This window comes from Doryrhamphus excisus, chromosome 10 (genome assembly GCF_030265055.1).
Source record: "Doryrhamphus excisus isolate RoL2022-K1 chromosome 10, RoL_Dexc_1.0, whole genome shotgun sequence".
Classification (NCBI taxonomy): Eukaryota; Metazoa; Chordata; class Actinopteri; order Syngnathiformes; family Syngnathidae; genus Doryrhamphus; species Doryrhamphus excisus.
Window position 1 is genome coordinate 11,740,873 of NC_080475.1, and position 22,542 is coordinate 11,763,414.

General features: G+C 43.5%; 3 protein-coding genes and 1 long non-coding RNA gene across 5 annotated transcripts; 2 read left to right on the forward strand and 2 right to left on the reverse strand.

Moving 5' to 3' along the window:
• Positions 1–2,327: 2,327 nt before the first annotated feature.
• On the forward strand, positions 2,328–17,965 carry kcnd1 (potassium voltage-gated channel, Shal-related subfamily, member 1). 2 transcript variants are annotated; one of them, XM_058083266.1, is made up of 10 exons: positions 2,328–2,535; positions 4,828–5,067; positions 5,527–6,094; positions 6,211–6,456; positions 8,192–8,904; positions 13,860–14,022; positions 14,130–14,213; positions 14,413–14,508; positions 15,757–16,007; positions 16,087–17,965. In XM_058083266.1, the coding sequence occupies exons 3-10, from the start codon at positions 5,939–5,941 to the stop codon at positions 16,292–16,294; spliced, it is 1,917 nt and encodes a 638-aa protein (XP_057939249.1). In that variant the 5' UTR covers positions 2,328–2,535; positions 4,828–5,067; positions 5,527–5,938; the 3' UTR covers positions 16,295–17,965. The 2 variants fall into 2 exon arrangements, with proteins under 2 accessions (XP_057939249.1, XP_057939248.1); XM_058083265.1 differs by lacking the exon at positions 4,828–5,067.
• LOC131136457 (uncharacterized) lies at positions 15,376–17,662 on the reverse strand. The gene is made up of 3 exons (XR_009131745.1): positions 17,209–17,662; positions 16,711–16,826; positions 15,376–16,580 (listed from the first exon to the last, which is right to left on the reverse strand). It is a non-coding gene; the product is annotated as an uncharacterized LOC131136457 (long non-coding RNA).
• On the reverse strand, positions 17,713–20,616 carry rad51c (RAD51 paralog C). The gene is made up of 4 exons (XM_058083269.1): positions 19,536–20,616; positions 19,068–19,308; positions 18,780–18,996; positions 17,713–18,712 (listed from the first exon to the last, which is right to left on the reverse strand). The coding sequence occupies exons 1-4, from the start codon at positions 19,651–19,653 to the stop codon at positions 18,188–18,190; spliced, it is 1,101 nt and encodes a 366-aa protein (XP_057939252.1). The 5' UTR covers positions 19,654–20,616; the 3' UTR covers positions 17,713–18,187.
• Positions 19,921–22,400, forward strand: abt1 (activator of basal transcription 1). The gene is made up of 5 exons (XM_058083270.1): positions 19,921–20,007; positions 20,293–20,642; positions 20,716–20,891; positions 21,174–21,359; positions 21,648–22,400. The coding sequence occupies exons 2-5, from the start codon at positions 20,309–20,311 to the stop codon at positions 21,834–21,836; spliced, it is 885 nt and encodes a 294-aa protein (XP_057939253.1). The 5' UTR covers positions 19,921–20,007; positions 20,293–20,308; the 3' UTR covers positions 21,837–22,400.
• Positions 22,401–22,542: the final 142 nt, after the last annotated feature.

Here is a 22,542-nt window from a genome sequence, read left to right on the forward strand (position 1 = left end):
GACATATGTGAAGTAGTGATGATGTCAAAGTCCGGGGTTGCCACGGCAATCCCAACGTCTGGCAACCACGGAGGGCAGGAAGTCGGCTTCCAAAGTTTAAAAAATTCACAAGCTTTTTCCTGCAGCACTCAGCTAAATATAGACGTGTGTGTGTGTGTGTGTGTGTGTCAACCACCGTGCACCCCGCCCCGCCCCTTCGGCTGAATGAATCGGCGCTCACATTCACACAATGACAGTGAACATATCACCGGTTTCATCTTCCGCTACTAAAAAAGTATGTTGGCGAGGAACACGAAAGAAGACCCAGAGGCATCGCCATGATGTCATCACAAACACACACACACACACACACACACACACACACACACACACACACACATAGCCTGAGATGTATTGATCGACCTGTAATGAGAGCCTCTACGTTTGTTTTTAGCCTGAGTTGCCACTGCGGCAACACGCACAAGTGATATGTGTGCGCGCACGCGCGTGTGTGTGTGTGTGTGTGTGTGGGAGGTTGTAATTGAAGAAGCGCGGCTGTGATCACATGACTGCAATTCCCGCCTCTGACTGCAAGTGTTTGTGTTCCATTGGAACCTTGGAGGAAGTGCTTCTTGCTACTTCCTCTGCAGAGAGGAAATGAACGACATTCTGACATATCAATCATATATCAATGCTTAAGATGAACTTGTATCGTCTTAGGTCTAGACTCTGTTTAGACTCGGCTAAGACGTCTTGGGCATTAGGTCAACAACCAAAGTATTTGATAATGTATCAATTAATAGAGTATAATGTATGATAATTATCATGTATATGAAATGTTGTGATTATATATGATATTATAATGTATGCTAACATATAATACCCATAACTAATATAATGTATACCAATAATCATCACTTTGTCCGATGATGTCTAGTGCAAAGCAATGATGCGGTTCTGGTACAGTTCCTCAGTCGTGCTTCCTGGTTGGGATTCTGCATTATTAATGACTCGGACTCGGCTGACGATCAATGCGACCTTCCTGTGGTTCACCCTCATTCCAGAACTTTTGCCGTTCCACATGTGTTTTGACCCGACCGCCACACAACAGGAATAAACCAGCAGTGACTAGCGTCAACCTTTTTGCTACTTAAATAATGAAAGTAATAATAGTAATATTGTGGCTATCTTATGCCGGCAAAGAAACATTAAGAGTCGCTTAATTTGCTTGAAAGGATAGTGATAGCATTAAAATAGTCAGGTGAAAACCTTTGTGTTGCTGCTGGATGTTCATAGAGTGATATGGTAAGTTTTTTTTGTCCAAATCGTCGCCATAATCACTTCAGGAAATGACGCTTTGCTTCCCCCATGAACTATAAATGTCATTTTTGCGATAAAAAAAAAATATATTTTTTGCGATCACTTTCAATCACCAACAATGTGCAACAGAATTATAAAATATTCAAGTGAAGTATGTGACTCCTTAAACATCTAATAGTTACAACTATTTACAAAGCAGTCCAGCAGAGCATGCTGGGAAGCAGGAAGTGGTCCTAATGACACTACACTATTAACAGTAATAATAACAGCTATAATAATAATCCATAATACCATTGTTAGCTTGAAAATGGTCAACATGTGCTTAAAGCAGTCAGGAAGTAACTTAGTATCAACTTCCAGGACGTGGCGTTCATCACTGTCTCACTGCTATCGCCTGCTTGGCCTCTGGAGGAAAAAAAACTCATAAAAACTGCAGTGTCTTTAATGTAAACATTTATTATTATAGTTTTTTCTGTACCGGCTGAGCCGTCACATTTATTACAATGCTTCTGTAGCTTCTGTTATATGTTAACTTAAGTCACATTCAAATCTAATTCCGTTAGCTTAGCATTAGAGCAACTTCTACTACACGCCGCCCCCTGGTGGCCGCGGGTGGCAAAACTGCTGACGCGCTAACAACTTCGAAGTCGTAAAACTTTGATGATGCGTGCGCGACGTCGGCAAAAAAAAAAACGACAGCTGACCGGCTGCTCCCTAGCATGCATTATTGAGTGTGCGCGCGCGTGCACGAGGGCTCCATAGTCCACGTGGGACACTTTTACCTATCCCGCCGCTCTTGGGCGTGCACGTGTCAGAGGTGTGCCATCATGACCTCCGTTAATCAGATACGCGCGCATGCGCATGTGTGTGTTTGTGTGTGTGTGTACATGGAGGACAAGAGGAAGTGAATCAAAAGAGAGGGAGTGGAGGGCCGAGCATGTCAGTGGAGGTGGAGCTTGTGTCCGTGCGCGCGCGTGTTTTTTATGTATGTGTGTGTGTGTGTGTGTGTGTGTGTGAGAGAGAGAGAGAGAGACAGTAGATGTGCTTGTTGCCGAGGTAGCAGAGCCACAAGCACACCGAGAACGTAAAAAGAAGGGCGGTCCATCTTTTATCTGTTCTTCATCACTCCTCTTTTCATCCTGGAAACTTTTCCCCCCTCTTTCTCCTCTTCATCCTCCTCCTCCTCCACCTCCATCATCATCTTCTTCTTCCTGGTGGAGTGCAGCAGCAGCAGAGGTAAGTAGGATGGAATGTGCTCCACATTCACTCATGCCCAGAATAGCATAGAATAGAAGCTGCATGATGATGATGATGATGATGATAATGATGATGATGATGACAGCAGAGAAGTCAACTAAATACATACAAGCCAACAATGTGTGTGTGTGTGTGTTAGTGTGATATCATGCCTTTATATCAATTAGTGATGAAGTTCAGTGTGTTTGCATTCATATTTGTTAGTACACACACACACACCACACATTAATAATATGAATATTGCATGAACACACACACACACACACACATGTGGTTCAGCGCTGCTTTTAACCCAAAAGTTTTAACTCAAAAGTTAAAACACGACTTTTTTAGTGTCAAAAAGTGACTTGTTTCCCGTCACCTCACCCAAGGGGCGGAGCCTCGGCCCAACAAGAACACACTCAACTTGACAATACAAGTCTGACCGAGTCTGTTAGAGTTGACGTAGCTCTGTACGAGTCCTCCATAGTCTGGGCGAGTCATTGTGAGTCTTTCCGATCAACTTTACAATTTGGTGTCTTTTCCAGTCAGTGTGCGTCCAAACGAGTCAGTGAGTATTGTACCTGAGTAACTTTGTACGGGACACTGCGTATGTTTTTGAGTTTTTGAGTCAGCATGAATGTGTATCCGCAAATGTGTGTCTTTACCAAACGATGTTGCGTTTGTACGAGTCACTATGAATCAGTACGACTTATACGAATCACTGTATCTTTCTGAGTTAGTTTGAGTCAAAACAGTCAACTGTACGTGAGATGGGTTGTCTTATTGAGTCACTTTGACTCTTTAAAAGCCTGTACGAGGCAGTGTGTGCCTTTTTGAGTCAGTTCGAGTCTTTGCGATTTGAGTTTGAGTCTCTACGAATCAATTTGAATCTTTACAAGTCCATGTGTCCATATGCAAGTCAGTCTGAGCCTGTAGGAGTCGGTATGAGCCGGTATGAATCAGTATGACTTGTACGAATCACTGTATCTTTCTGAGTCAGTTTGAGTCATAACAGTCAACTGTACGTGAGATGGGTTGTCTTATTGAGTCACTTTGACTCTTTAAAAGCCTGTACGAGTTAGTGTGTGCCTTTTTGAGTCAGTTCGAGTCTTTGCGATTTGAGTTTGAGTCTCTACGAATCAATTTGAATCTTTACAAGTCCATGTGTCCATATGCAAGTCAGTCTGAGCCTGTAGGAGTCGGTATGAGTCGGTATGAATCAGTATGACTTGTACGAATCACTGTATCTTTCTGAGTCAGTTTGAGTCAAAACAGTCAACTGAACGTGAGTCTCTTAAAATTGATGGTTGTCTTCTTGAGTCACTATGACTCTTTAAAAGTCTGTACGAGTTAGTGTGTGTCTTTTTGAGTCAGTTTGAGTCTTTGCGACTTGAGTTTGAGTCAGTACGAATCAATTAGAATCTTTACAAGTCCATGCATCCGTATGCAAGTCAGTCTGAGCCTGTAGGAGTCAGTATGAATCAGTATGACTTCTACGAATCACTGTATTTTTCTGAGTCAGTTTGAGTCAAAACAGTCAACTGTATGTGAGTCTGTTAAAATTGATGGTTGTCTTCTTGAGTCACTATGACTCTTTACAAGTCTGTATGAGTTAGTGTGTGTTTTATTTTGAGTCAGTTTGAGTCTTTGCGATTTGAGTTTGAGTCTGTACGAATCAATATGAATCTTTACGAGTCCATGTGTCTGTATGCGAGTCAGTATGACTTCTACGAATCCTTGTATCTTTCTGAGTCAGTTTGAGTGAAAACAGTCAACTGTACGTGAGTCTGTTAAAATTGATGGTTGTCTTCTCGAGTCAGTATGACTCTTTAAAAGTCTGTATGAGTTAGTGTGTGGTTTTTTGAGTCAGTTTGAGTCTTTGCGATTTGAGTTTGAGTCTGTACGAATCAATATGAATCTTTACGAGTCCATGTGTCCCTATGCAAGTCAGTATGAGTCGGTATGAATTAGTATGACTTGTACGAATGACTATATCTTTCTTAGTCAGTTTGAGTCAAAACAGTCAACTGTATGCGAGTCTGTTAAAATTGATGGTTCTCTTCTTGAGTCTGTATGAGTTAGTGTGTGTCAGTTTGAGTCTTTGTGATTTGAGTTTGAGTCTGTACGAATCAATACGAATCTTTACGAGTCCATGTGTCCGTATGCGAGTCAGTCAGAGCCCGTAGGAGTCAGTGTGCGTGTGTATGAGTCAGTGTGTTAAATGATGACCATTTAGTTTTATCGTGTGAATGCTGAGTAATTCTTTGTTGTTGTTGTTCTTTCCTCCAGATTCATTCATGCATGTCATAGCGAGCCTCGGATAGCATGTAAATATGGCCTCTAATAGAGGAGCATTGATTTCCTGTGACCTTTGACTTTCCTGGAGAAGTGGAGCCGAACGTTTTCACGCTTTGATTAAGACACACACACACACACACACACACAAGTAGTCCATCATTATTTGTGGAGTCGAACCAGAACCTGAACTCAACGTCTTTGTCTTCTTCTACATTCTGCAGTGTGGATCAGGTTAGGGTTTCCATTCTCTCTCTTTCTCTTTATCTTCCTGTTTCTGTCGGTCTCTCTCTTTCTCTCTCTCTCTCTCTTCCACACACACACACACACACACATTGAAGAGAAGTCAAAAGTGTGTGTTCATGAATTATGAATCAAACTTTCAGCCTGACTGGCCTCTCCTGACGAGCTGCTCTCATGTACACACACACACACACACACACAAATGCAGAGTCAGTAATCAGATTACTTGAGTAGTTTAGATTATATATATTTTTATATAACAATCCACTTCCTGTTTGTTGACTTCCATCATGCACTCGATTTAGCAGTGTTAGGAATCTTGTCCTGGTGTGTGTGTGTGTGTGTGTTTGAGCCGTCCTCCTGCGGCCTCCATCTTTTTCCTTATTCTCACACTCCCTGTCCTTAATTTTTTTTCTCTGCCACCCCCCCTCCCCTCCATCCTTTTGACAGGACAAGCAAACATGGACGCCAAGTGGCCGCTGCTGGTCCATTGAGAGTGAGGAGCAGCGGCAGTAGGAAGAGGGCGGTGGCGGCGGCGGCGGCGGCGGCGGCAAAGAGACACTTAGAGAAAAAGATTGTGTCGAGCTTGCAACTTCGCCAGCATCATCACAATTTAATAAGACCGCAGCACTGACACACACACATCCTTCTTCACCACCACGTGTGTCATCTTCACTTCCTGTCGGCCATTTTTCCATGGCGTGACACCTAGAATATATCTAACCCCCCTCCCTCCATGCCTCCCTCCCCACACATCAACATGCCAAGCTCCGCCCACACCAGGAAATAAGGGCAGGTGCCACCGCCACCTGCGTCGTACCCCGAGCAGCTCCCTGACGACAAAGCTGTGCAGGTTTGCAAGATGGCGGCCGGCGTGGCAACATGGCTGCCTTTCGCGCGAGCGGCGGCGGTGGGCTGGCTGCCGCTGGCCAAGAAGACGATGCCCAAACCCCCTATAGACAACTCATCTCGGTCTGACGAGATCTTGTATGTCAACGTCAGCGGGGTCAGGTTTCAGGTAGGTGCTCCAAAGATGGCGGCTGAAAGGGGCGGAGCCACCAAATCTACCGGTGACTGTTGTTTTGTTTTATTTCCCAAACATTGACGCTCATGCTAGTTCTTGCGTTTGTTCAGACATGGAAGAACACGCTGGACCGCTATCCCGACACGCTGCTGGGCTCCTCGGAGAAAGAGTTCTTCTACAACGAGGACACTCAGGAGTACTTCTTTGATCGAGACCCAGAAATGTTCCGCCATATTCTCAACTTCTACCGCACGGGCAAGCTGCACTACCCGCGACATGAGTGTATCCAAGCCTTTGACGAGGAGTTGGCCTTCTACGGCATTGTGCCTGAAATCATCGGCGACTGCTGCATGGAGGTACGGACTCCACTCACGGCTCTACGAATTCATCGACACCAAACCGGATCAGCAGTCAGAGCAGGTCAAATGATGCTTTCAATGTATCATGACTGAGCGTGTGCAGCGCAATACTCTACCGATACACTAGGGGCAGTGTTTTAGCATGCGGGCTTCCTTAGTCACGAGTTAACATTTATACATTCATTCATTTTATATACCGCTTATCTTTACGTGGGTGGCGGCCATACTGGAGCCTATCCCAGCTGTCTTCGAGCGAGAGGGGCGGGGTACACCCTGGACTGGTGGCCAGCCAATCACAGGGCCCATATAGACAAACAACCATTCACACTCACATTCATACCTATGGACAATTTGGAGTCGCTAATTAACCTAGCATGTTTTTTGGAATGTGGGAGGAAACCGGAGTACCCGGAGAAAACCCACGCATGCACGGGGAGAACATGCAAACTCCACACAAGGTGGAATTGAACTCCTCAATGTTGATATCAATAACCAAAAATAAGCACTGTCAAAAATAGCACGACAGGACTCCCCCTTCAGCTTGAAAGAAGCCCTGACCTCTGGTGTCCACCATCGGGTTCGGGAGTCGCCAATTAACCTAGCATGTTTTTGGAATGTGGCAGAAAACCGCAGTACCTGAACATGCAAACTCCACACAGAGATACCCGAGCGGGGAATCGAACCTGGGTCTTTGACCTGTGCACTAACCACTCGTACACCTTTCGGCCCTCGAATGAACAATGGCGACTATAAAGTGTGAAGGAGAGTGAACTCATCAATGTGTTACAAGATTGACTTTTATAGCAAATGTTGAGCCAAAAACAAACAAAAAGGTGTTGGTACGAGTCGAAAAAAACATGCATCATGTCATCATGTTTATTATGCTCATTTTTTGACACTTTGTATTGACTTATGGACTCCTATAGAGCAGCTACACACAACAACCCGCACAGAAAACTTTCTAGATCTTCCAGAATCTGCACCTATTCCAGTTATATTTCCTTGGATTTGTGCTTCCCGCCAAAATGGTCTGTTTGAAATTATTCCACCTACCCAAAAAACAACCAAAAAGGTGCTGGTACGAGTCCAGTACAGTTGAACCTGATGCCCCTTGGACTGGTGGTGGGTCTTTTTAGAGAACCGGTTCGTTTGAAAAAACATGCATCATATCATCATGTTTATTATGCTCATTTTTTGACACTTTGTATTGACTTATGGACTCCTATAGAGCAGCTACACACAATAACCCATACAGAAAACTTTCTAGATCTTCCAGAATCTGCACCTATTCCAGTTATATTTCCTTAGATTTGTGCTTTTCACCAAAATGGTCTGTTTTAATTTATTCCACCCAAAAACAAACAAAAAGGTGCTGGTACGAGTCCAGTACAGTTGAACCTGATGCCCCTTGGACTGGTGGTGGGTCTTTTTAGGGAACTGGTTCATTTGAAAAAACATGCATCATATCATCATGTTTATTATGCTCATTTTTTGACCCTTTGTATTGACTTATGGACTCCTATAGAGCAGCTACACACAATAACCCGCACAGAAAACTTTCTAGATCTTCCAGAATCTGCACCTATTCCAGTTATATTTCCTTGGATTTGTGCTAATGATGATGATGGGGGCCATTTTCCATAAAAATGACCCTTTTGGGTGTCAATGAAAGCGTACTGTACGTTGATGTTAGCAATAATTTTTCCTCCTTGTGTCTCTCTTCCGTACCAAGGAATATCGAGACCGGAAAAAGGAAAACCAGGAGCGCCTGGCGGAGGACACGGAAGCAAACGAAGCCATGGATGCGCCCTTGCCCCCCCACAGCACCCCGAGAGAGCGGTTGTGGCGAGCCTTTGAGAACCCTCACACGTCCACCATGGCGTTGGTGTTCTACTACGTGACAGGCTTCTTCATCGCCGTGTCGGTCATCGCCAACGTGGTCGAAACGGTCCCCTGTCGCCCACCCAAGGGGAGCGTCAAGGACCTGCCCTGCGGCGAGAAGTACCAGCTGGCGTTCTTCTGCATGGACACAGCGTGCGTTCTCATCTTCACCTTTGAGTACTTGATGCGTCTGTTCGCCGCGCCGAGTCGCTGCAAATTCATGCGCTCGGTTATGTCGGTCATCGACGTGGTGGCCATCATGCCGTACTACATCGGCTTGGTCATGCCTGAAAACGAGGACGTGAGTGGCGCCTTCGTCACGCTGCGGGTGTTCCGCGTCTTCCGGATCTTCAAGTTCTCACGTCACTCGCAGGGATTGAGGATTTTGGGCTACACGCTGAAAAGCTGCGCCTCGGAACTCGGCTTCCTGCTCTTCTCTCTCACCATGGCCATCATCATCTTCGCCACGGTCATGTTCTACGCCGAGAAAGGAACTAAGGGCTCCACCTTCACCTCCATCCCGGCCTCCTTCTGGTACACCATCGTCACCATGACCACGCTGGGGTGAGTTGCCGTGGCAACGCACGTGCGGCGCTTCTTCTTGTGTGTCCTGCCGAGCGCGCGCGCGCCGCCCACGCCATGCTGCTTCGGTGTGGCGGCCAATCTTCATCCTGCCCACGCCCACGCCGTGTTTATATATACGGGTGTGTATGTGTTTGTGCGGCAGTGTCGGTGTGTTGTTGCTCACAGACGCACAACTCAACACTAGTGGTGTGTAGTTACATGGCGTGTAGTTGCGTTGTTGTCGAGGGTTACAGTGTGTTGTTGTTTATTATAGCGAGTCACGGTGTGTAGTCATTTATTGTAATGAGTCACAGATTGTAGTCTTTTATTGTAGTCCTTCGTGATGTTGTTGAGTGTAGTGTGTCCCGCTGTGTTGTTGTCTATTGCATTGTAGTTTATTATAATCCCTGCTAACCATGTGTCCGAGTGAGTCATAACAGGTTGTTGTAGTGAGTCATTGTGTACTTTTTTTTTTTATTGGCGCTTTCTGCAGACATTTCGCCTCTTCGGAGAGCTGAGGAGGGTTCATGTGAGGAAGTGGTTATTCATTGCGGGGAGTCACATGTTTTTTTGCGATGGAAACTCCTCGTTCTCGCTCAGTCCGGTTGGTGTACGACTTTAAAAAGTGATTTTTATTCGGAATTCCTGTGAGAAAAATACTGTGTTCATTTTGTTTTCGCTACTCTTTGTTTGTTGTCACAGACTCACGTCGTCGTCTGCTTTTTATTGCTCTGCTCCGCTGCTCATGATCATGACAACAATGAAGAACTCAAAGATCACTTTGACACAGACGGATAATTACTTTTTTTTTTTTTTGTTATATAATTTTTTTCCAGTTATTGCAGATGGATTTGAACACACCATCGGGATACTGTAGATAGTTGACACCGTGCGTTTCCTGTTGGAGTGAAGAGTGGTCTCGAAATAGCAGGAGCAGCTAAAAATAGACTCTTGGCTTTTATAGACGTTTTTTTTTTATACCGCTATGACATCATCAAGTTCGCTACTCTTAGCTCTGACATTGTTTGTGTACTAGTCCTAGTAGTACATCTTAGTGTTTAGGTTTATGGTAAGAACACGTTGACTGTACCGAGTCACGCCATGATGACAATGAGTCTTCTCTTTGTCTTTGAGTAGGAAGTACGTGATTTCGGGAAAGGAAATACGATAAATAAAACATGTTTTGTGTGTAGATGGCAACAATACATTACACTTAGAGGTATTGTTATCATGCTATCAGATAGAATCCAAATAAGGAATAATAAAAAACCACAAGGAAGAAGAAGAAGAAGAAGAAATCACATGTTGTCCAGATGAGGCGAAAACATGAAATGAGCATCCTTCCTCTTGCAACTTTCATCATCACGTTATCAATTAAACATGGCCGCCAGAGAGGAAAGAGGGGGGGTGGAGGAAACACGGCGAGGACGTTGGTCTTTTAGCTCCAGATCAAACTAATAAGTTCATTTTCTACCGCTTATCCTCACGAGGGTCGCAAGGGGGGGTGCTGGAGCCTATCCCAGCTGTCTTTGGGCGAGATGGGCGGGGTACACCCTGGACTGGTGGCCAGCCAATCACAGGGCACATATAGACAAACAACCATTCACACTCACATTCATACCGATAGACAATTTGGAGTCGCGAATTAAACTCCACACAGAGATGTCAGAGGGTGGAATCGAACTCGGGTCTCCTAGCAGTGATGCGTTCATCACACATAAAATTTCACTCAGAAACGGAACATTTAGAACTGAAACTCTGTATGTTCTAATGGACATTTCGGCTCTTTTTAGAGAGCTGGTTCGTTTGAAAAAACATGCATCATATCATCATGTTTATTATGCTCATTTTTCGACTCTTTGTATTGACTTATGGACTCCTATAGAGCAGCTACACACAATAACCCACACAGAAAACTTTTTAGATCTTCCAGAATCTGTACCTATTCCAGTTATATTTCTTTGGATTTGTGCTTCCTGGCAAAATGGTCTGTTTTAATTTATTCCATCCATGACACGCCTCCGGGCACACCCACTCCGCTGTGATTGGTCACATGCCCAAAGTGCTTCTTAACTTCGAACGAACCCCACTTTCTAATATACCGGTATAATATAATAATATACCTCGTTTACCCGAGGAGGAGCACTCATTGTCGGACACACTTTGTCAGAAGTCGGATATAAGGGTGTTGCATGGGTGTCCATAGTCCATAGTAGGGTTTAATATCATGATAGTTTGAGATAAAGATATTTTATGCGACTCCTACTCTGTAGTGACGCTGGCTCCCAGCATGCATTGTGGTACTTGTTAGTAAAAAGTTACTGAAGTTAAAATATTTGTTCATTATTCCCCATAGTAGTAGTAGCCTTATGTGTGTTTACTTTCCTGGCAGAGTCTCCTGTTGACCTCGTCTTCAACTCTCACTTTCGGATGAGCTTTGCTGACATCCCGGGGGAGGGCGGGGTCATTGAGTCCAAATGGGACATATTCCATGCTTCCATTGCTGAGGCATCCGATCGGAGCTGTGGCAGCAAGGTCACCAGCATCAGCTTCTTTCAATCTGAAGGGGGAGTCCTGTTGTGCTATTTTTGACAGTGCTTATTATTAGTTATTGATATCAACATTTAGGAGACTCGAGTTCAATTCCACCCTCAGCTATCTCTGTGTGGAGTTTGCATGTTCTCCCCGTGCATGCGTGGGTTTTCTCCGGGTACTCTGGTTTCTTCCGGCAGGCCCCCGAACCTGATAGTGGACACCTTCTGTCAAGCTGAAGGGGGAGTCCTGTCGTGCTATTTTTGATAGTGCTTATTATTAGTTATTGATATCAACATTTAGGAGACCCGAGTTCAATTCCACCCTCGGCTATCTATGTGTGGATTTTGCATGTTCTCCTCGTGCATGCGTGGGTTTTCTCCGGGTACTCCGGTTTCCTCCCACATTCCAAAAACATGCTAGGTTAATTGGCGACTCCAAATTGTCCATAGGTATGAATGTGAGTGTGAATGGTTGTTTGTCTATATGTGCCCTGTGATTGGCTGGCTGGTGACCAGTCCAGGGTGTACCCCGCCTCTAAGTCGAAGACAGCTGGGATAGGCTCCAGCACCCCCGTGACCCTTGTCAGGATAAGCGGTAGAAAATGAATGAATTATGCCAAGGGCCCTTTTTTCCCATGGCACCGCCCCCTGGCCAGGGGAACTCAATGTGACAATATCCAAACTGCTCCAAAAACCAAAGCGAAAGTAAAAAAGTCCACATAGCAGTGAACTCTGTTTGATGCAGTAACATCTGTCTGTGTATTGTTGGCATGGAGACAAGTCCTCTGTATATCAGCTACCATCTCCAAGCTAGGCACAACTAGCAACTCCCCTTAACTAAACAACATATACAGTAATCCCTCACATTATCACAGTTTTGATTATCACTCCCTCACTAGATCACTGTTTTTCAGGCCTACTATTATCCATTCATTCATTCATTCATTTTCTACCGCTTTTTCCTCACGAGGGTCACGGGGGATGCTGGAGCCTATCCCAGCTGTCTTCGGGCGAGAGGCGGGATACACCCTGGACTGGTCGCCAGCCAATCACAGAGCACATATAGACAAACAACCATTCACACTCCTATAGAGCAGCTACAATACAATAACCCACATGGAAAACTTTCTAGATCTTCCAGAATCTGCACCTATTTCCTTGGACTCACCTCAGTCACTGTCAAGCTGTCTTCATATAGACAAACAACCATTCACACTCAGATTCATACCTATGGACAATTTGGAGTCGCTTATTAACCTAGCATGTTTTTGGAATGTGGGAGGAAACCGGAGTACCCGGAAAAAAACCCACGCATGCACGGGGAGAACATGCAAACTCCACACAGAGATGGCCGAGGGTGGAATTGAACCGTGGTCTCCTAGCTGTGAGGTCTAACCACTCAACCTACTATTATCCAAGTGAAGATACATAAATACAAGGCCTGGGTACACATACTATACAACACAGGATGTTATTGTTCAGTATCCTCGGCACTGATTGGCTCAACCTCATGCGGCATCCACCCACATGTTGTGTCTCTCACATCTTTGCTATCTTTGCTATTCTCAGTGTCTTTCATGTAAACACCACAATGGCTTCCGAATGTGCTGCCTTTGCTACAGTCTTGTTTAGGTGTCATTTCTGTATTACAGTATTCTCTATCACAATGCAGTACAATATTATGTTTACTGTATTTGGCTCATTTTAGTTGTGAGCTGAAGGGGAAAAGACGTGCACTCTTGTCCAAGTCGGAGAGAAAATAAACCGAATTAGCATCGGCTGTCTGTGCTGAATCATGATCTGATTGGCTGATAAGCAAGCTGAGTGTGCGATTGGTCAGCTCGCCGCTAATGGACTATTGTATTTATTTATTTATTTATTTATGTATCATCGGAGCCGATCTGGGATCAGCACACGTTGACTTTCAAGCCCATTAGAAAAATGGCTTCCTGTTTCTTTTCACTGCGTCCTTCATTGCCTTTCTTTCCTTGTTTCCTCTTTGCAGAGGACTGATGTTTTTCCGAATTTTTTTTCATCACTGGAGAAGTCGGCTAATAAACGTTGTTGTTCTCGACAATATTCCCTCCATATTGAGTGGAGGATGACATAATCCCGGTCATGAAATATTGAACACTCTCACCAGAACCGGGCTGACCCGGCTCTTGAGGGACCTCCCACTCTTGTAAAACCTTTATTTGGCATGACGCCATGACATCCCCCCCCCCCTTTGCCCTCGCTTCTGGAGGAGCCCCTCCCAGTTTAGTATGTGTGTGCTTTATTTTGAACGTGCATCAAGATGATATCTGCAAGAAAGCAGTCATAATGACATCATGTGACTAGAGGATGATGCTTCTCTGTTACCATGGTTACACAGCACTTCCAGCTTGACTGGTACTCAATTTTCACGGTTCTGGTCCTCAGGTACGGCGATATGGTCCCCAATACCATCGCCGGGAAGATTTTTGGCTCCATTTGCTCACTCAGCGGCGTGCTGGTCATCGCCCTCCCCGTGCCCGTCATCGTGTCCAACTTCAGTCGTATCTACCACCAGAACCAGCGAGCCGACAAGATGAGAGCGCAGCAGGTTGGTGCACCCATACTTTATGTATATATATTAATTTTTATAACGTATACATTTGACAAACTTTCCAATGTTTATGCACACTTATGTTCAACACACTTGTTCAACAGAAAGTCCGTTTGGCTCGGATCCGCATGGCAAAGAAAGGAACAACAAACGCTTTCCTGCAGTACAAAGAAGACCGAGCCCTTGGGGTGAAACACACACACACATACACACACAAACACACACACATCGTGTATAATGGCTCTCCATTTTCCTGCCACCTGCTGGATGTTTTATTTTGTTCTTCATCCTTTTGACAAAGACAAACACTCCAAAGTACATGAGCACCTCTGATTATAATAGTGTGTGTGTGTGTGTGTGTGTGTGTGTGTGTGTGTGTGTGTACAGGACCGTGACAGTGGCAGCGGCGCTCTGTGTGTGAAGAACAAATCGACATTTGAGCATCAACATCATCACCTGCTTCATTGCTTGGAGAAGACCACGGTCAGTTAACATGCCGAGTCAGCACACATGACATGTGACATCATGCTGATGTATGTTATATTCCACATAGAGCATACGCTCGCATAACTTGTGTTAAAGAGACAGTAATGGTAATGGTAATGGTTTGATTTAATTTGAACATGCATCAGATTACAATTGAATGCATCACATAATCAGTTCACAGTTCCACATGTCCAAAAGGATTGTTCACTTCCGTCCTTTCTAATATAAAAAATAAATTTAAATTAAATTATTTAAATTTAAATTAAAATAAATGTAAATTAAATTATTTAAATGTATTAATTTTATATATTTTTTAATTTTTTAAATTATTTTTGTCACATACCGAAGTACGCGGCCATCCAATGACATAATGGGTACCATAGTAAGTGTCAATATAGTGATATATATAGCACATCATGACTGGTTCAAGCTTATTAAATCCTACCCCTCCATCTGGTACTTTTACAATCAGTAACTGTTACATTTGTTCACTTCCTGCTTTCCGAATATAATTTAAGTTTTTTATTTATTTTATTTTAATTTTATCCTAATATATTTAAATTTTTATCCTAATATGATTTTAATTTTAATTTTAATTTTAATTTTAATTTTAATTTTAATTTTAATTTTAATTTTAATTTTAATTTTAATTTCAGTAACTGTTACATTTGTTCACTTCCTGCTTTCCGAATATAGTTTAAGTTCTTTTAAATTTATTTAATTTTAATTTTAATTTTAATTTTAATTTTAATTTTAATTTTAATTTTAATTTTAATTTTAATTTTAATTTTAATTTTAATTTTAATTTTAATTTTAATTTTAATTTTAATTTTAATTTTAATTTTAATTTCAGTAACTGTTACATTTGTTCACTTCCTGCTTTCCGAATATAGTTTAAGTTCTTTTAAATTTATTTAATTTTAATTTTAATTTTAATTTTAATTTTAATTTTAATTTTAATTTTAATTTTAATTTTAATTTTAATTTTAATTTTAATTTTAATTTTAATTTTAATTTTTTGTCCCGTACCAAAATACGAATATCAGCATTTTGTGATTTGTATTTGTGATTTTAGAAATAAGGAACAGTGTTGAGGGACACGTGACATTGAGAGATAGGATAAAGGATGGAGAGGAACTGTGGGATAAAAACACACCTCGGACATCCTTGATTTAGTGTCTTTCCTGTTAGAGACTAAAATAGAAACCTAGGAAGTCAACTGCCCCCCCCCCATCTCCTTCACAGAACCACGAGTTCACAGACGAGCTGAACTACAGCGAGTTGTGCATCACCGAGTCAGTTGGCTTCCGAACCAGCCGCAGCACCTCCCTGTCCAGCCAGCAGGGGGCGCCAAACCACTCAACAGGCTGCTGCCCTCGCCGCGTTCGAAGGCGGGCGGCCATGCGTCTGGCTAACTCTACTGTGTCCGTGAGTCGGGGGAGCGTTCAGGAGCTGGACACGTTGCACACCAAGAGCACGCATCTTCCACCTCAGACGTAAACAAACGTAAACTTTAATAACATTTAGCGCCGTGTTTTGCCGCTGACGTGTGTGTGTGTTTTTTTTTTGTCTTAGACGTTCAAGTCTCAACGCACAAGTGGACCTCAAACTGAACTGCGGCGAGCAGGACTTCAGCGCTGCCATCATCAGCATCCCAACGCCACCCGCCAACACACCCGACGACAGCCTCCCTCCTTCGCCTGCTGTCATCCCGACTGGCATCCTGCGTACGACGCGTGCCACCGCCTACACCTCCGACACCATCAAGATCTCCTCGTTGTAACCTCAGCCTGGGCCTTAATCCAACGCACCACTCCAAGCTCGCCGGACGCCTTTGCCGCCGTCCTCGCCGCCATCTTGAAAGCAAAGACGTGCTGCGATTGGCTGAGGATCGTGGCTTGAAGACCCGGTGACAAAAACTGCCGCACAAAAACTCAAGCCGTCTTGTTATGACCTTTGAACCACACCATCACAAGGTTCTTCATTGCATCCACTTCCTGCAGGACTTCAAGATGGCTACTTGGCAAGACGCCGTTCTCACATGGACGCACGGAGGAAGATGTCAATTTCTGGACGGGTGTGGACATCCAAATATGCAAAGCAAAGGAAGTAGTTATTAATAATCGATAATAAGATCAATTAATTGTGTTGTGTGTTTGAAGCATCCATCCATTCATCTTCTATGCCGCTTATCCTCACGTGGGTCGCGGGGGGGGGCATGCTGGAGCCTATCCCAGGTGACTTCGGACAGTATGTGGGGTGCACCCTGGACTGGTCTCGAGTCAATCGCAGGGCAGTCACACTCACATTCATACCTATGGACAATTTAGTCGCTAATTAACCTAGCATGTTTTTAAAACCCACACATGGATGGATCTTCTGTGTGGCTAACATGCTACGTTCACAAATTTGTCAACAAATGCAATATAGCTTACAAGTTCAAAGGTCAGCTTTCTTCCGTCACATTAGAGGTTGCACTGGGAAGCAACTTAAGTTGGACCCAAGTGCAAACTTGTATGCCATAAAGAAAGTAGCATGCTAGCAGCTTTAGCGACATCACGCTAATCTGTCTGTCTGCAATGAAAGAAAACCTGACCGTTTGCTAGCTTAAACATTAGCGCTATTTGCGCACGAATGCTTCATTTGACCAATTAGGAACTAGTGTACATTGTAAAATAATTTGTAAGATAAACTCACCTGCAATTGAACCTCAGAAAAAAAATTTAAAAGAAAAAAAAAAAGAAAAAGAAAAAAAAGTGTGGACATCGCCCTCTGGTGTCAGTCCGTGCATGAGCCTGGTACTTATGACGACAAAACTAGCCACCTTATTTAAAAAAAAAAAACAACAAAAACCACAAAGGAGGAAAATGACCTTGTTGTTTTTGCATGATAACTTAAGAAATGTTCTTTTTGTTTTCCTTTTTTCCATAAGCAAACAGTTTCATTCAGGAATGTTCCTGGCCTTCCGGAATGCTAAGAGACGTCACTACTATGCATGGATACCGTTGTAGGTATTTGATCTCAAAGCACTCTATGTTCACTGGACTCCGACTCACCCCCTTTTTTTTGTCTGCGTTCCACATCAAAGTGGAAGTCAACTCCAAACATACACTAAAACATTTGTCAGTCATGGCGACTGTATTATTGTATGTCAAAGTATTGACAGTTTGACAAAATGGCCGCCAACAGGGGACTATGTAGGAATTGACTCGGTTCTTTATGTTAATTTGGGAGATACGATGGGGTGGTGGTGGGGGGGGTCCAGTGAGCAACTGAATCAAATAAAGCACAGACGTGTAATATTCATGACACCAATAAAAAAAAACATGACAAAAGTGTTTGTGTCGTCGCTGAAGCGATCCCGCGAAATATTCAGCGACTCAACAATTAAGCTGCCCTGATAATGAGGACATTTTATTTTGAAATATAAACTGACTAGTTTCCTAGTAAACATTGAACTCCCATCCATGTTATTCAATAACAACTAGACACACCAACCGCTGTTTCCTTTAATTACCAAAATAAAAGTACTGATGGATTTGTGACTTCCTGAAAGGTTTTTAGCGACCACTTGGACTCACTAAATCATATTTAGAGACCAAAATGTCTTTTGAGAGACCTTGTTGATGAAAACAAAGGTTTGAAAACACATTTTAATGAGTCACTAAAGTAACATTTATAAAGAAACATTGTCACCAATTAACTGCATCTGTTTGCTGGAGCAGGCATCTGATTGGTCAAGGAGTACACGTGGGCGTTTACTTTGCAGCTGCTCTGATTGTTCTGCGTCCCTGAAGCCGTCTGTGGTGATCTGGTAACCGACCGTGGCCTCCATGTGATCTGGTGATTTGAATATGGTGGCCTGCCTCTGCGAGCCCGCCCACTGCAGGAGTAGTCTCAGGGTAGGGGCGTGGCCCCAGCTTTCCCCCAGCGCAGGGACGAGCTGAGACTGTCCACCCCGTAGCCTTGTGGTCATCTGATTGGTCATGACCACGGCTATGTTATGCTTGGTCGCCATGGCGATAAGCTGCTGGGCGAGGCCGTTGAGGAGGCGTGTCCGCTGTGACAGTTGGTCAAAGAGTTGACGGAAGGGAAATGCCACGCTGTCAATCACAAGAAGGCGGACATTAGGGTGATGAGACAGGAAGTCGGGCAGCAGGTAGATCTCGGCGAGGAGCTCCACGTAGTCATGGCAACGCACCTGAAACACATCAAGACCACAACGTGATCACATCGCTTCCTGTCAAGTGGTAAGTGTCACGCCGTACCAGGAAGATGTTGGACAGGATGCTGTCCACGGTGAAGGTCGTCATGGCGTCCTGTTGCTCTGCGTCGTCTGTCAGCAAGGAGCAATGGCGGACGGCGGCGGCAGCAAGATCAGCGACTCTTTGAACAATGAAGCTTCCTTCCGTGTCAATGTATACCGCCTGACCTCCGAGGCCGCCGAAGCATGGTGGCACCTGAACGTCCACTGCCAACTGCAGACTGAACACGCTTGTGTCACATTTGATGCACACGTGTGTGTATGTGTATGTATGCGTGTGTTTATGTGTCACCAAAGTTGTGTTTTTCCCACTCCCGGTGCTCCGCAGACTTCTGTTGTTTTCCCAACAGGAAGTCCTCCTCCCAGCACATTGTCCAAACTCGAGGAGAAGGTCACGATGCTCTTTAGCTCCTCCTCTTTCTGCAAGAGGTCCAGAGCCGTCAGAGGAGCTCCTCCCCCTCCTTCATCAGCTCCTCCCTCCTTCCGTGCTGTCTGCAGTACCTCCAGCGCCTCCTGCTGGCTGATACCCGCCTCTGCAATAGAAATTAGGGATAGGCTATACTGCATTATGTATTATGTAATTCTGATACCAATATTTTTTACTTTAAATGTTTGAAAATCACTGAATGACTTTGCGAATTTACCTTTCATTAGAATAGATCTGAATATGATCAGAATAAAATAAATATCGACTTCATGATGCTAGTAGCGGCTGCAGCCACAGTATACAGAAAAGAGTAAAACATAAAAAGAACGTTACCTCGACTGAGGTTGAGCGCTGAAACGGAAATGACGTCATTGAGCACCTGAAATCCCGCGTTGAGCAGTTTGACTTTAACACCTGGACTCAGCAGCAAAGTGGACACCGGTCTCTGCATGTTTGTTTGCTAACCGTAACGTTAGCCGCTACTCACATCAAAACATCCCGCCTCCCGGCATTCCTTGCGACAAATTTATTTCAAAATAAAACATCTCTGAAAACCAATATGAGTTTAAACTGTGTGAAATTTGGGTTGACATAAAATAAGATCCTATTGTTAATTCGTATTCATCACTTTTTAAATAATAATTCAATTCGAGTCCCCTATGCAGATAAACTTCGCAAATATGAAAACGACCGAAGAGTTATGAAGCTTTTATTTTAAAGTGATACCAGGAAGTGCGTCTGCTCTGAACGGAAGTGTTTCGTCAGTAGTACGCGACGCTTGGACACGCCGTGGTGTGGTCTCACGGTGAGATTCTGACATATTTGGAGTGTTTAGCATTGTACCTTCACTCATCGAAATATTTTATTTAACATTTTTCATCGAAATATAAGCTCAGCAATAATTCACTATTATTTATTTTACATAAATAGATCGTGTCGCTGTTTCCCTGTTAACAAGTACGACGTGTGCAGTCTGTGATTAAAAGTAAAATAGATTAAAACTAATACAAATATTTAGACCAAATGTTGTGGTAACATACTTGTAGCTGTCCTCAAATGTAATAAATAGTCTTTGATTTGTACTCAACAGACAAAAGGAGCGGAAGATGCCGGTCCAGGAGGAAGAGGATGACAGGAAGTCTACATCTCAGGAGGAGGAGGTGGACACTAAGGTGACTATTCAGGAGAAAGAAGAAGACAAGAAGATGACTACTGAAGAGGAAGAAGAGGACACAACAATTGTGGATGATGAAGATAGTGTTCAAATAAAGCGGACAAAGAGAACTCTCCAAGGGCCTAAGCCAACTTCCTCTTCAGCCAGGAAGTGTGTTCCAGGGATTTTATACATTGGTCACATTCCTCCGAGGTTTCGACCCAAACACCTGAGGAATCTTATGTCCGTATACGGGGAGATTGGACGCGTTTTCCTGCAACCTGAAGGCAAATAAAAACGTAAAACAATGATTTGACATGTACATACATACAAACATGACACATTGTGTTATGGTTGCAGATGGCGAGATCAAAAAAAGGAAGAAGAAGTCAGGATCGAGGAGGTGCGACTTCACCGAGGGCTGGATCGAGTTTCGTGACAAACGCGTGGCCAAGCGAGTGGCGGCGTCGCTACACAACACTCCCATGGCCACAAGGAAACGCCAGACGTTCATCTCTGACCTCTGGTGCATCAAGGTACTATTTCACGTTAGCTTAGAGCCAGTATTGAAAATACTGATACTGACATTTTTCAATATTCTTTAATAATTTAACAATTTAACACTATATTATTACAACAATATAAGCCATTATAACAACACCAAAAACAATTATTCCCTTTCATTGCATTCATTTCTTTGAGCAGAATAAAGTCAGTAGTGCAAAATTACCATTGCCTCACTTTCCATATTATATTATATTATATTCCCTGAGTTTATCAAGCAGTATATTAATATCGGTGAGTATTTGGTGTGGTAGTACCTGCACAGGTTCCAGTGGACACACCTGAGCGAGCGTCTGGCCTACGAGCAGATGGTGCTACAGCAGCGTCTCCGCACTGAAGTGTCGCAGGCCAAGAAAGAAACCAACTTCTACCTGGATAGCGTGGACAAGAGCGCTCACATGGACAAAATGAAGAGGAAGAGGAAGAGTGACGCACAGCAGGTGAGTGTCCCCAGTGGGTCGACATAGCAGTGGTGCCACAGAGGTTGACGGCTTTGTAGCTTGGGCCAGGAACTTGTAGCACATGTGTGTGAAATATCCGTTGGTAGTGTTGCATAACTACTAATGAAAATGAAAAGTATTGTTATAACTCCATTGTTATCACTCAGGTGTGAGCTGTTATATCAGCAATAAACACCATTAATGCAGAAAGTCAACAACAGTCACATTTAGAGGGGCTTCTAATGTGGAAGAAGGAAAAAAACACACCTCATGAAATGTTCTTGCCAGGTGGAAGATCGCACGTGGGACTTCACGCAGCGCCAGACGGAAGAGGAGATCCAATCGAAGAAGAAGAAGAAGAATACACAAAAAGACACCATTAGCCAGAAGCAACAGGACAAGGAGCGCCTCCACCAGCAAAAGAGCCAGTCAAACGTCTCCTTGCTGGCAAAGATTTTTAACTCCCATCAGCCTTAGCGGCGGCCTATTTCATCACAATAATGACTCCTATTTTACAGGCCTTTATTGTGTAGAGTCTTAATGGGGACCTAATTTTTGCTAATTTTTTGCCCTTTGTAATGAGCTGTGGACTCCTACACACGTTTTAGTGCTTCCAGAATCTGCACCTATTCATCTGCACTCATAAGAAACACTTCCGGGTTGTGCCGCTAACTATTTAGGAGTTAATACTGATAATAAATGCCGATTTCGCTCACTGCCAGTGCATATAAAGTCTTCTGGTTTGTGCCGCCAACTTTACAGGTGTTGATAAACGGCAATTTATCTTTTTAAAATGTCCGCTTTTTGTTAGATCCCGAATCGGATCCGGAAGTGGAGACTATACAGTCCAAAGTTTCTCAAAAAAAGAGATTACCTGTTCAAGATTTGCATGGTTTAACACGACAATACAATATTGTAACTACATTTATAGGTCAGAAAAGTGGGGAAAAAGCATAATATGGCCCCTTTAAAAACGGTCTTTAAGTCATATGACATCAGATCATGTTGCTTGAAGGGAAACAGCTTGTGGATCTAAAGATACAAAATGTACGGAAATACAAAAATGAATTTGTATTAAAAAAAAAATCACGAATCCTTTTCACAATAAGTTTGTTGAATAGTGGATATGTTAGCAGTGAAGCTGCGTATTTGTCATCTTTATAAAAACGTTACTTTGAAAAGA

Coding starts and splice junctions, on each gene's coding strand:
- kcnd1 (XM_058083266.1), top strand. CDS start 5,939: ATGGCGGCCGGCGTGGCAACATGGCTGCCTTTCGCGCGAGCGGCGGCG. Junction 8,905..13,859: donor GTCACCATGACCACGCTGGG/GTGAGTTGCCGT, acceptor TCTGGTCCTCAG/GTACGGCGATATGGTCCCCA. Junction 14,023..14,129: donor ACAAGATGAGAGCGCAGCAG/GTTGGTGCACCC, acceptor CTTGTTCAACAG/AAAGTCCGTTTGGCTCGGAT.
- rad51c (XM_058083269.1), bottom strand. CDS start 19,653: ATGCAGAGACCGGTGTCCACTTTGCTGCTGAGTCCAGGTGTTAAAGTC. Junction 18,997..19,067: donor GTGGGAAAAACACAACTTTG/GTGACACATAAA, acceptor AAGCGTGTTCAG/TCTGCAGTTGGCAGTGGACG. Junction 18,713..18,779: donor TCCTGTCCAACATCTTCCTG/GTACGGCGTGAC, acceptor GATGTGTTTCAG/GTGCGTTGCCATGACTACGT.
- abt1 (XM_058083270.1), top strand. CDS start 20,309: ATGCCGGTCCAGGAGGAAGAGGATGACAGGAAGTCTACATCTCAGGAG. Junction 20,643..20,715: donor CGTTTTCCTGCAACCTGAAG/GCAAATAAAAAC, acceptor TTATGGTTGCAG/ATGGCGAGATCAAAAAAAGG. Junction 21,360..21,647: donor GGAAGAGTGACGCACAGCAG/GTGAGTGTCCCC, acceptor TGTTCTTGCCAG/GTGGAAGATCGCACGTGGGA.